The 13,408-nt window shown below is 42.4% G+C and overlaps 1 protein-coding gene across 2 annotated transcripts in view; it reads left to right on the forward strand.

The window, feature by feature from the left end:
• Positions 1–6,770, forward strand: part of MRPS2 (mitochondrial ribosomal protein S2) — a 183,663-nt gene extending 176,893 nt beyond the window's left edge. For both annotated transcript variants that reach the window (XM_044058597.1, XM_044058598.1), the window contains exon 4: positions 5,889–6,770. In XM_044058597.1, coding sequence (XP_043914532.1) covers positions 5,889–6,486 — 598 coding nt within the window. In that variant the 3' untranslated portion in view covers positions 6,487–6,770. The remainder of the gene's footprint in view (positions 1–5,888) is intronic.
• Positions 6,771–13,408: the final 6,638 nt, after the last annotated feature.

Raw genomic sequence — 13,408 nt, forward strand, 5'->3', positions numbered from 1 at the left:
GGCCTACACTTCAGCAATGTTCTCTGTACGTGCGTTGAAATACATGGCACACATTATTAGGCTTCAGTGAGACCTAGTGATGGAGGTCACAGAGTCTACCCTAGGGTCCAGGTCGGCGGAGGATAGGAATGGCCACCCTCACCTCCATTGCCAATACCTCTATGCGGCTTCTCTCTCACACTACTGAGGGTGCTGCCAGAGCTGCTGGAGCAGGTGTTGCCATCAGGCGTCATGCCAGGCTCCAACTTTGTACCTTCTCAGAGCCCTTCAAGGTGTATGTTACAAATGCCCTGTACGATGGTTCCACTCTCTTTGGAAAGACGGCATGCGACACACACTGGTCCAGAGCGAGAAGGACAGGAAGACTGTCTGCCATCGGAATCCACTTCTCAACCCCTCAATGATCCTTCTCCCAGAATCGGCGATGTGGTTCTGAAGTCTCAGGGTTATTCCCAGGATGCTCTGGACTTGCCTTCCCCCACAGAGGCAGAGGTAGATTCAACAGACGCCGCCCTCGTGGCAGAGGGGGCCCGAGGAACCAAGGGTCTCGGGACTCATTCTCGGACAGGCCCGTGCAGCAGCCCTGAAGGGTTGCCTGGTTGCTAGTCTCTGGAAGCAGTCTGGGGTCAATTGTCGCTACACCCAACAGCCTGGGAGTCAGTTACAGACAATCAGTGGATGTTGCAAATCATATCCACAGGATATTCAATTCTCTTCCTTTGAAGGCCAGTTCTGGCCAAACACCTCCCAGACATCCCACCTGCGGAAAGGGAGGCAGCAGCACAGGAAATTTCCAAGCTGCTAGAAAAACAAGTCATCTAGTCCATCCTCCCAGACCAGGCCAGATTAGGCATCTATTCCAGGTTCTTTTAGTGCCAAAGAAAACTGGGGACTTGAGGCCAATTCTGGATCTCTCTACCCTGAACCTGTCAGTTGCCAAGATGAAATTCTGGATGGTCACACTCCAATCTATCCTGCCCTTCCTGCAGGAGAATGACTGGATGTGCTCAGTAGACAGTCAAGGTGCGTACTACCACATCAAAATGGACAGATGCTGTTGGAGGTTTCTCCACTTCTGGCTGGGGACAATCATTACCAATTCAGAGCTCTACCCTTTGGTCTCACCACAGCCCCCAGGGTGTTCACCAAAGTGAATGCAGTGGTAGCAGCTCACCTGCGACTGCATGGCTTCCAGGTCTTTCCCTACATGAACAATTGACTCCTTTCCGCCCCCTCCAGGCATTGACTCTGCCAAGTCAGTGATTTCCTTATTCAAACTGCCCACCAGTTGGACATCACCATAAATCTCAACAAATCCCTGTTAGAATTGGTTCAAGTTCCGGACTTCATTGGAGCCCGGTTTAACACCATTCAGACGAATATTTTCTTGACACCCGACAGACTTCAGTCCCTCAAGCATCATGTCTTGCACATTCTTAGAGTTCCATCTCCTCCAGTTTGTTTTAAGGGAGTTGTGGTCCATGGCGGCCACGATCACCCTTGTTCCCAGAGCTTGTATTGCGAGCATGCACAGATTCTCTTCTCTCATGGATTCAGTCCCCGGAGATTCTTTGCGGTCACCTGATGTCCTTCAAGAATGCAACTGCAGTCCTTACATATGGGTTGTCCTGCCTCAGGCAGCCCTTCGGTCGGCCGGATTCCAAAGTCTGGGTCCGGCGTCGGCTGATGTCGCCTCTTCCCCAACGTCAGAGCGACTGGGGTATAAAAGCATCAGTCGACGCCATCTTCTTCAGTCTTTCTTGCCGCGCGGTGCCCGAAGCAGAAGCAGTTCACAAGTGCCGGTCGGTCAGTCAGCTCCTGTGTTTTCAGTTACCAAATTCATCAAAAAGCTAAGTACCCCATTGGGGGAACCTTTTCTTGCCTCAGCCGATGTCAGATAAAACTGCAAAAGTTAATAACTGTTTGTCTTGTGGTAAACAAATACCTCATAAGGACTTCCATTCTTACTGCCTTCCCTGCCTTGGCCCAGACCACGACGTCGCGGCCTGTGCTTGCTTCAATAAGCGCACTCTCAGGCGCCGGGCAGAATTTGCTGTAGACTTTTTTGGGGGAAAATTACTCCTATATCATGCCGTCGGAACAACCGACATCAATTATTTCCAAAAAACGGAAGGACCGGGACCGACATTCTCGGCCCGCGACTTCCACCGACACATCGCCAAAACCTACCGCGAGTGCATCGGTCTCCTCAGAGCCGGTAATTCAACCGCTCCAGACCAATGACACCACTTTATCGCACACTTCGGTCCCGGAGGCTTCCCCGGTGCTGGTTGTTGATTTTCCTCCTGAAACCGTAACCCAAGTTTTACCTGACACTATACCGGTGGACAAAGTTACTCCTGCACGTGGGGCAGCTAGGCCTCCAGTGTTTAGGTCTATCAAGGCCTACACACGTGCTAAGGCTGCCAACCAGGCTAAGTCTCTCCCTCCTAAATCTTTTTCTCAGGGTCCCACTTCCGATAAACAGATCTTGACTTTAGCTGCAGATCTTATTTCATTACTCAGAGGCTCTCAGGCTCATCCAGACAGGGGTTCTCAGCCGCCTGCAGACAAAAGGCCTAGGGTTGAGCAGACCGATACCTTCTCCTCAGATGAAGGCTCTGGCGACTCAGGTCATTCAGATTCCCAGGAAGAATCCTTCCAGGCCTACGAGGATTCTGATGCTGATGAATCTATTCCCTCTGCCTCTCCTCCTGAGGATATTTCCTTCAGGGAAATTCTCCACTCCATGAGAGAGCATTTTCAGTGGCAGGGCCAGGATTTCTCCGACTCCAGGAAAAGGCTTCGTACTTTCTTTAAGTTACCCCAGCACAGGCCTTTAGCTATTCCACCTGTGTTAGATGTATTGGATGATGTGTACTCAGATTCCAGTACTTCTCCTGATTCTCTCCCTCCTGCTCCTGTCAAGCCAGACAGATATTACAGGGTTCCTGAAACTCATAAACATCTCTTTAAGGCCCACTCTGTTGACCTAGAAACTATTTCCCAGGGGCCCAAGGGAGTGGCCACTTCCACGGCCAAAAATCCTTTGCCCGCTGACAGGGAATCTAGGTCCCTGGAGAGGTGGGGCTAAAAAGTTTATACCTCTACCACCCTTGCCATGAGGACTCTTAACTGTCTTTTTCATATGTTTCAGTATCAGGATTTCTTGATGGATGATTTGCAGAAAAAGTTAGCCTCTCCTGAGCCTTTGTGTTTTCTGAATGAGTTTTGGTATCAGGGAAGTGGAGGATAAGCAGAGAAGACCGGAGGGCCAAGCATGACCTACAGCATCTTTGGGGGACTCCCCTGGAGGGAGGTTCAGAGCGAAGAACTTGCTGCACTTCGTGTTGGAAGGAGAAGCGAAGAGATCGCAGCAAGGCTGACCCCACTTTAGAAAGATCTGTTTTGTTACTGAAGGATTCAGAGACCACTCATAAGGCATCAGGATAGACCTGCTGAGCCTGTCCACTAGAATGCTGTACCTGCCTGGAATGTAAGTTGCCACCAGAAAACGGCCAGTGGAGATCACCCACTCCCAATACCTCATGGCTTTGTGGCAAAGGGGATAAGACTTGGTCCCTCCTCCCATTTAATGATATACCAGACTACCGACATATTGTCTATCTGGATAGCAATTGTCCCTTGGGGAAGATGGGCATGAAGAGCTTACAATGCCAATAGCACCGCCCCTCTCTCCAGGATGCTGATATGCAACTGGGTCTCCAGGGATGACCACGTACCTTAAACTGTCCTTCCCAAGCAATGTTTGGTAGCTGGGGACTCTGTCTCACAGGTTGAAGAGCAAATGAAGACAACTTCAGATAAAGAAGTTATGTACTTACGATAACGTTCCGTCTGAGTTCTTGCTCTTTATTTATCTTCAACCATCCCTCCCTCCTTCCCCATGCCTTATATGGGCTGTGTGGTGGTCTGGCTGGAAAAGACCTGTCCCTTTCTTGAGCATAAATAGTCATTCCTTTTGATACTGTCTGGGTTATTATGCCAAGTGGTAAGGCATTGTGTCAGGTTGGGTTGGTATGGTGGGCAGCAAACTCAATCTGAAGGGAGGAAGGAGACAGGGGGATTATGGGTAGCGGAGGAGCTTGGAGCTCAGATTTGTTGCTGGAGAAATGCGGCCTAGTAGGATCTGTCCCAGATCCATGTTCCCACAGGTTGAAGACCAATGAAGAGCAACAACTCAGATGGAATGTTATGATGAGTATATAACTTATTTTTCTAAGCAGTTGGCATCAGCCAACATTTCTTTAAGTGGCTAAGAACCTGAGGCTAAATAGTTTGGTTCTGGAGAGGGGCTACTTCAGTTAGTTGACAGTGAACTGCAGGAAATTGAGGCCAAAAGGTCTTTCCTGCTACTACCCTGCCCCGCAGCCTGTCTGAGTTCAGTGGCATTGGTTGAGGGGGGTACCTTTAGATTGTTCTCCACCTTGACTCTGACATTAGACATCAAACAGGTGTTTGAGTTGTGGGTGTGGAGTCATACCTTTAGGGAATATAGCTTGATGCCATCACCAGATCCCCACTGCCTTCCCAGTGTGCCATCCTGTGATAGCTCACCCACAGCACAAACACACATTGTTACTCGCAGTCAAAACTATGTATGTACTAACACTGATGAGTAATTGAGGATGCAGGCCTCCCTGTCAGGCTCTTGAGGGACATCAAAATACCCGGGAATAATTGTATCCGAGACAAGACAAGAATTGTGTTCCTTTCCAGCTTGTTCCTCTCTCCTCCCATATAACTTTCACTACATCACAAACATATTGTAACTGTTATTTTTAAACCATGAAAAAAATAACACTCCTATTTGCTAGGTGTAGTTCTGGCATGCCAGAGAGAGGCAGAAACGTGCTTTCAGGTACCATACAGTATTGGATTTCTGAATATGTTGTACATTGATTGCAGCAGAAGCAGTATAGAATATATGTAGTTGCACTTTCTTCCCCTAGTGGTTGCACTTCCAGATGTTTTTTTTTCATGCATCAAAGGCATGAATGTGCTGAAAAATCTTATGCCAACTGAATTCACTGCAGAGAAAGGGTCTGTTGACAGCAGTTTAAAAGCTTATGCCTACTAACTGACTTCATTGCAGAGAACAGGAGTCTGCAAACTTGCCATTAAGTTGCTTTCTTTCTAGGGAAGATAACTGTGAACTCTACTTCTTACCAAGATTCATTTTAAGTACATCTTTGAAAGTGCTGGCAGTGACATGTAAAAGCAAGTGCATACGTCCCATGATCTAGTACTAATTGCTTCATCATTTGAAAAACACTAACCTAGCATAGTATGATACATTTGTCCTTTCTTCCAAGCCAAGTATCTTTTGTGATTTGGAATTCATCCCTGTTGGGATGCCTGCAAATTAAATCTGTTGCTTTTTCACTTTCATGTTATACAAGTATTAGACACAATTATCTGTTACTCTCTCATCAAGCTTTAATACTTTTTCTAATGTGCTTTTATAAATTTTAAGGTATGCCAAAACTTTTTTCTAATTCCCCTCAAGTCAGGATTTTGACATTATATGGTTTGTGGCACTGACAATAAAAAGGTGTGCAGGCAAATTAAGTTTTTCCCGGTACTGAGATGCATTTTCTTCCTTTTTCTGTGGTGGTTTGCTTCTTTGTGGTATTTTTTGTGGTTAATTGACTGCCTGAATGTTGTTAATTTGTAAGGCTAAAACTCCATAGAGGATTTTTAGCCCCCCCCCCCCCCCAATAGGGTAACTTCCCAAACTACAACCACTATCTTTCTGCATGTTTTAAAAAAAAACGAGAAAGTATTAGTAAATTGGTTGTGAATATTTAAATTTTATTTTTGAAAGCAGTGTACTTAGTATTTTCTATCCTTAATCTCTTTTTCAGGTTGATGGAACCGTACATATTTGGCTGCAGGTTAGAACAAGATATCATTGACTTGGATAAGACTGTTGATCACCTACAGCATGCTCTTAACTTCACTGCCCATATCGCTTATCGCAAAGGCATTATTCTGTTTGTGAGCCGAAGTCGTCAGTTTAGTCACCTCATTGGGAAGACAGCCAAAGACTGTGGAGAATATGCCCATACTCGCTATTGGCAAGGTGGTTTGCTTACTAACTCAAATATCCAGTATGGTGTTGGAGTCAGACTGCCAGATTTGATCATCTTCTTTCACACACTGAATAATGTTTTTGAACAGCATACAGCTGTGAGAGATGCAGCAAAAATGAATATTCCCACAGTTGGTATAGTAGATACAAACTGTAATCCAAGTCTTATCTCCTTCCCTATTCCTGGGAATGATGATACACCATCTGCTGTTGAACTGTACTGCCGGCTATTCAAAATGAGTGTTATTCGAGGCAAAGACAAAGAAAACAAGCAGAGCTGCTTTATGGCCTATAATAATAAAAATGTGTGTGGTCCTTTGGGAGCAAAGTTCCTTTCAGATGGGCAGTGCTTGGCAAAGAGATTGAGATGAGTCATTTTCTTGGGGGTATTTAAAAAAAGTTTGAAAGATTTTTCAAGGGAACATAATGCCTGTGTTGTGAGGCTCTACCATTTCCTTGCATCTGTCATCAAACACTATGATTTTTGCTTACCTGGGAGGATTTTTTTTTAAATAACCAATTTTACAAATGTTGCCCAGCTTAAATTTTTCTGATAACAGAAGTCCACTGTAGATGCTTTATTTAAGTACTTCATTTACTTGTCAACCAAGTTGTAAACCAGTGTTTAATAAAATTATATTATGAGCCAAATGAATGGGGCATCTTCTTTTTAGACATTTCTTGTCTGATACAGAAATGGGAACTGTGTTGTGGATAGCCATATGGCCCAACCGTTGCAACTGTGTAGTATTATGACTTCAGTAAAAGATGTCAAAATTCTGCAAGATTACCTTAAAAGAAAACAAAATTCACCTGGTGCAGTAGTAGTGACCTCACCTTTAAATTTGATAACTGTTGCTTGTAAGCTGAAAATGGAACCAAATTCCTATGGACTTGTGCTTGGCAGTAGGTGTGGCATTTTTTAAAACTTTTTTTTAGTGGAGCATATGTTAATTCTGATAGTGGGTGACACAGGCACCAAAATTCTCAACAGTGATGCAGGCAGCATACTGGATGTGAGCAAGAGTATGTTCATTAGCGTCAAATGGCCAGAATCCAAATAGTAATAGTGTCTATGGCCACACACCCACCACAATGACTATATAATGGTGTAGCAGAAGCTACATAGTCACCTTATGTGGGAGGTGAATGGCAAGAGCCCTCGAACATAGAGATGTTCATCATATTGATCACTGTTGCAGTATACTTAGCTGTATGGGTTGTAGCCTGCCAATGATATAACAGCCAGCCAACTTCCAAAGTTTCAGAGCACCTTCCATGTGCCAAACTGTCAGGCAGCTTGAGCTGAACTAAAAGACAAGTTTGGGTGCCAAGATCTTCAGAGCTTTATTGCCACAGAAGACTATGATAAACTTGTGGCTTGGATGTCTTGCGCTGTTCCTTTGCTGGGCAGATAAGTTCCTTTGGGGAAAAAATTTAATTTAATAATGTATTATTGATACTTTTCTCTTCATCAGAGTTATTTTAAAGCTTAGGGATTTGTCTTAACTAACTGTCATTAGACTGTACTGTAATTTTAAAAGGGAGCCGTCCTTTTTCCTTTAACTGAAAACTATTTTTTTTTTTTTTTTTTTTTTTGTGGAAGATTTTTATTTATTTATTTATTTTACTTTGTGGGTCTGGTAAAGGGTTCTAAAGTGCTTTTAATGGTCTGTGAAAAAGTGACTTTTAAAGACATTTTGTTTTTATTGGTATTTGCTGTTCGTTTTCCCCAGGAAAGCGGCACCATCTATCTGTCTCTCATGGTCTGTCCTTCCAGTCTCAAAAAGCAAAAGGTAAGCTAACAGCCTGTGCCATCACACCGGGTTTTGATTTGCCTCAGCCACTGAAGGGTGACTCTGCTGTGGCCATTAATTGTACCTCAGACCAATCATCTTTTATTCTATCCCTCTGGTGTAGCACCTACAGCCAGCCAGTATGGGAGTTTGCCACATCCTCTGCAGCTGTTGGGATCCCCTTACTGAGCAAGGGAGAGCCACTTTTGTCTGTCCTGGGATCGGGAACAGGGAAGACTTCTCTGTTTTGTCAGAATGTTTTGCCCATTTCTAGGGAAGCTGCTGCTGTTTGTAGTACTGCTGATCCCATTTTTCTCAGAAAGAAGCAAAAAACTAAATATGTATCTACTCTTCAAATTTCCTTGGACAGGAGTAGTGTACTGGATCTGGAATGGGGTTTAATTCAGACTATTAAACCTTCTTGTACTTCCTTTCCTGAAGATATTCAAGATTCTGAATCTGGACAGGAGGGTGAAGCTACAGGTGCTGGGTTTTCTTAGATTCAAACTCTGTGGAGAGCTCCGTTTTTCACTGTCCCCTATGGAGGGAGTCACTTTCTCTAAGACTATTTTTGGAATGTGCTGGTGTTTTCAGTGGGAGCACACTGAAGTTTCTCAGTATTCAAGAAAATACTATGAGCTGTTACAGAAAGAATTTACAGAACCTGCACCCATTTCCTTCAGTTGTGTCAACTTTGGAAGATGCAGGTTTTACTTTCTAAAATTTTCCTGACAGTCAGCCAGTGGCCCTTAAAAAGCCAGATGGGATGTATAAAATTCATTAACCTTGTAAGCTCTTTTCAAAACTGATCCAGCAGCTCTAGCTTTAGTTAACCCTTTTGCTGCTAAACACTTAATTCCAATTGGTTCTTATAAGGATGGGTAGTTTATTGATAAGAGTAAATGTGTATGTTTCTGCAACTCTGACTTTCAGAATTTTGAATTGTCAGGCTCATACGTTACATTTTTCCTGACCAATTGTGAAAGTATGAGGAATATTTTCTCTGCAGTTTCTTCTTGTGAGGAAAAATCTTCAAAAAAAATCAAATAATTAGTTTCTTTTAAGTCACTACTCGTTGTATACAACAGGTGTTTTGTTAAAATAAAAAGGCCACTGATACTGTTTTGAAGAGGGTTGCATGGCTGCATTGTTAGAACCTCCCATGAGTTTTTAAATTCTCCAGTTTTTGATCCGTCTAATGGAGAGGTGATCAAAAAGGTTGATGAGTGGTATGGCCCGTAATAGAGTTGAAGAGTTTTGTCTTGGAGGGAAAGAGGGGAAGGGTCTAGTGGGACAAGTTGATCCTTCAGTAGAATAAGGTGGTTTAGGATAACCTGGTTTGAAGGAATACTTTAGAGCTATCTAATTGAGGATCATTTATATAACACAAGCAGAAAGCTATAATTCAAAGTGGAAAGGGATGATGATGATGAAGGGTGTGTGTGTGTGTGTGTGTGTGTGTGTGTGTGTGTGTGTGTGTGTGTGTGTGTGTGTGTGTGTGTGTTTCTAGAAATGAGTGAGATTTTAATGCAGATCCTTAAGGAGACACTTATATTCATGGGAGCATGTCAGTCGGTCAAATGTGATTTCAGCAAATAAAAAGAAACCAAAGCCAGTCCAATGAAGCCACATTTATAAATGCAAAATTCTGAGGGGGTGGGGGTGCCCTTCCTCATGGGAGTGCAGAAGGGCTTGCCCCCTGCAAAAAAAATATTGTTTCAGTATTTGCTGAAGGTGGATTTGTTGACTGATTTTGGTTTATTTGCATTCGTTGAGACCCCTTTGATGGACTGACATCCAGCCTATTTTCATAAAGTAGCAGAAAGTATTCTAAAGGCTAAGCCAGCATGAGAATGTGTATTCTCCTGATAGGAATGACTGCAGTTAAGGATACAGAGAATAGGCAAGAGGGGACTGGAATTTGCTGGAGAAAACTGGCAAAGCAGCCAAGATGTTTGGAACGAATAACTAGAGAGGGAAAGGTAACAGAATGGGAAGAAGTTAAGAAGACATTTGCACTGCAGGCTAAAGACTGCCTTCCCTGTCTGGCATTGATAGCAAAGTATAGGCCAAGAGAAAGGGAATCTGGGACCTGCTCTGGTAGAGTTTCTAGTTGAATCTGGAGCAGAAGGTGCTGTTAAATTAAAAAAGATAATTAGTATGGCATGTAAAATATTGCACGATAACTATATGAATCAATCAGAGGAGGTAATTGGGAAGAGAGAATGGGCAAACAGTTCTCAAGGAAACAGTGGGAGGACATATACATGGCTCCCAAATATACAATAAGATTTAGAGGATTTAGCATGTTTGCTTGCAAGTGCTTGCATAGATATTTTTATACCCCAAGTAGACTGCAAATAACTTTTCTTCTGGTAGATGGCAAATGCTGGAGGTGTGATGAGGAAGAAGGAGGTAACTTGGAGCCTATGTTATGGGAATGCAATGAGTTTGGCAGATTTTTAAGTTCCCTTACAAAGTACTCCGTCAGAAATATGTGGTGAGCAAATGGGTGTAACTAAGGAAATTGCTTTTTTGAGCTGGGATACAGGATCTGAATTGCCTAGACATAGCCATGCCTTGATACGTTTAATTCTGGTGGCTACCAAAAATGCAGTTACTAGGAGCTGTTACTAGGAAATGGAAATCAAAGTCTAAACCAACTGTATTTGAAGTAGTGAAAATTATAGCACAGATAAAAGATTGGAAGTGGGATCTTTAGAAAAAGTAGGACCAAATGACAGAAAAAAAATCAAAATTGTGGGAGCAATGCATGCAGAATAATGTTTTAGAGGTGGGAGGTTTTAAGGGAAAGCAGGAATTGAGCAGTTTATATAATGCTGGATTGACGATTGAGTAAAAGAATGTATGTGATGTATATTGTTTGTAACTGTGAACGTGTTAATACGGTTTTTCTTATGTAAATGTATTTTTGCATATGTTGTTGTCTTTTCGGCTTTTCCCGGTTAGGGGTCGCCACAGCAGAACTCCGGTCCACTAATGATTGGCAGTAGATTTTTTATGGTGCCAAGTTGCCAGCTCGACGCCCAACCTTCAGCGAAGGCACGCCCATTCGCGCATGTCTTTCGGAGGCCACTTGACTGCTGGGAGGACATGCAGACTCCACACACAGGGCACTCCAGCCGTGAATCAAACAGGAGAACCTCTTGCTGTGAGGCAACAATGCTACCGCTGTACCACCGCAGCTTCATATGTCTTAAGTGATAATTCTAAAAATGTTAAACAAAAAAAGTTTGGTCCTCTTTCTCAAAATTTTCCAAGGGATTGTCTAACACCCCATCCAGTTTTGGTAAGAAGCAAAAGAAACTATCTCAACAAAATCAAGGCAAGTAGAACTTTAAGAAGAAATGGCAAAACCAAGGACAGCCCAGTAACTCAGAATAACTATTTATTTAAGAGACTTGTTAGCCCCCCCCCTTTTTTTTTCTTCCAGAACATCTGAATCTACACTTTTCTCTATGGCAACAGATAGTTTCAGACAAATGGGTTGTGAAGATCATTCATCAACGTTATAAATGGCAGTGGGAGGAAATTCCTCCTTTCCAGGGGGTAATTTCTTATCTTCCAGACCAGACTCACTTTTTTCCACCTCTCCATCATGTGCTGTCCCAGGGAATGATAAAACCAGTCCTTCCATTTCCAGGTGGTTAAGGGGTTTTATTCAAAGAGGTGGTTAGTGCTAAAGACAGAAGATGTTTGGAGATTTGTTCTGGATCTTTACTAAACCTGTTTGTGATGGTGCCCCTCTTCCTTATTTAAGTTTCCTGGTAACACTAGATTTAAAAGATGCTTAGCACATTACTATTTATCTAGACCAGACACTTCTTAAGGTTAAGGTTTTGCGTGTCTGGATCACATTATCAGTTCTCTGCCATTTCCTTTGCACCAAGAGTGTTAAAGTGTCTAGCACCACTTGTAGCTCGCTACAGGGTATCCACATTTTATCATGCTTTGGTGATTTTCTTGTCTTTACAGAGTCTTTTTCAAAGTGTCAGGAATCTCTTTCTATGTGGTGAGATCTGTCTTAAAACAAGCTGGAATTCCAGGAGAACATCCAAAAGTTTTTGACTCTTGACAGGATTGTACTTCTGGGATAACAACTAGACACCACAGGTCAGTGAGCTTTTCTTCAACAGGAAAAAATGGATCTAAGTCTAGATCTATTTCTAGAGGTTTCCACTCGGATGTTGGTGACTGTGAGGGAGTACCTCAGAATTTTGGGTCTCATGGTTTCTATGATTCTCATGATACCTCTGGCAAGACTCCACATGAGAAAAGATACAGTGGTATCTGAAGACTTTTTTTTTTCCCAGCACCAACACCCCTTTCTTTTCAGATCCCAGTGCTGGGGTTTGCCAAAAGAGAAGTCCCTTGTTGGAGGCAACAGGTATCTGTAAATCCAGGTCTCCCTTTCTCCCTCGCTATTCCAAAGCAGTTAGTCACCACACATGCATCGGACTTAGCCTGAGGAGCAGTTTTAGGAGACATAAAAACACAAGGTGTGTGGTACACCAAGGACAGACACAAACATGTAAATATAAGAGATACTTGTCTTGATTAAGGTACTCAACTCTCTGAATCATTTTTGGTCCCTGGGACCTTTTCAGTTTATTACAGGCAATACCACAGTAATGCGGTACATCAACAAGCAAGGGGGAATCCAGGTCATCCTGTATTTGCAGACTAGCCATTTTGCCTTGTGATACAGCTTCACAGCACAATCTTACTCTACAACGATCCTACATTCCATCAGAGCAAAACTGTGTGGCAGACAAGCTGAGTATGACAGGGGCATACCCTCACAAATGGAAATTAGATTGGGGGAATCTTTAAAGATTTGATTGATCTGTGGGGAGTTCCTAAAGTATGTGAAAATCCAAAACACCAACAGCCAGCACTCCTATGTCAGAAAAAAATCTTTTTCATTTCATTCCTGTCATTGCAAGAGCACCAGCAGCATACCAGTTTTGTCTACAAAGCTTTCTTCAATGCAAAAATTAAATGGCAAATTAGACTTAATGCAGCTAGTCCCCGTGGTATCAATGAATATGTCCCTACTAAACCCCTTATTAGAAATTAAACATCTATAGGATGTGCATAAATTTCTTGTTCTGATATTTATTTATGTAAATATATTTTTTAAGTAATATACAAGGCTGCTTATATATATATATATATATATATATATATATATATATATATATATATAACATAATGAAATATTGTATGTATTCTTAGTATTCTTAGTATTAACATATACTATACACTGTCAACATGTAATGTTTTTGGCTTTTGTTTTTGGTTTTATGTACTATATATATATATATATATATATATATATATATATATATATATATATATATATATACAAAAATATCTTTAGACAAACATGTTTGTGTCTTGAAATATGAGACAGTTTTAATCATATCCTATTATTTAGTGGTGTCATGACCATATTGATTTTATGTATTGTTGC

This window comes from Protopterus annectens, chromosome 16.part0 (assembly GCF_019279795.1).
Source record: "Protopterus annectens isolate FY-2018-M chromosome 16.part0, PAN1.0, whole genome shotgun sequence".
NCBI classification, from domain to species: Eukaryota; Metazoa; Chordata; order Ceratodontiformes; family Protopteridae; genus Protopterus; species Protopterus annectens.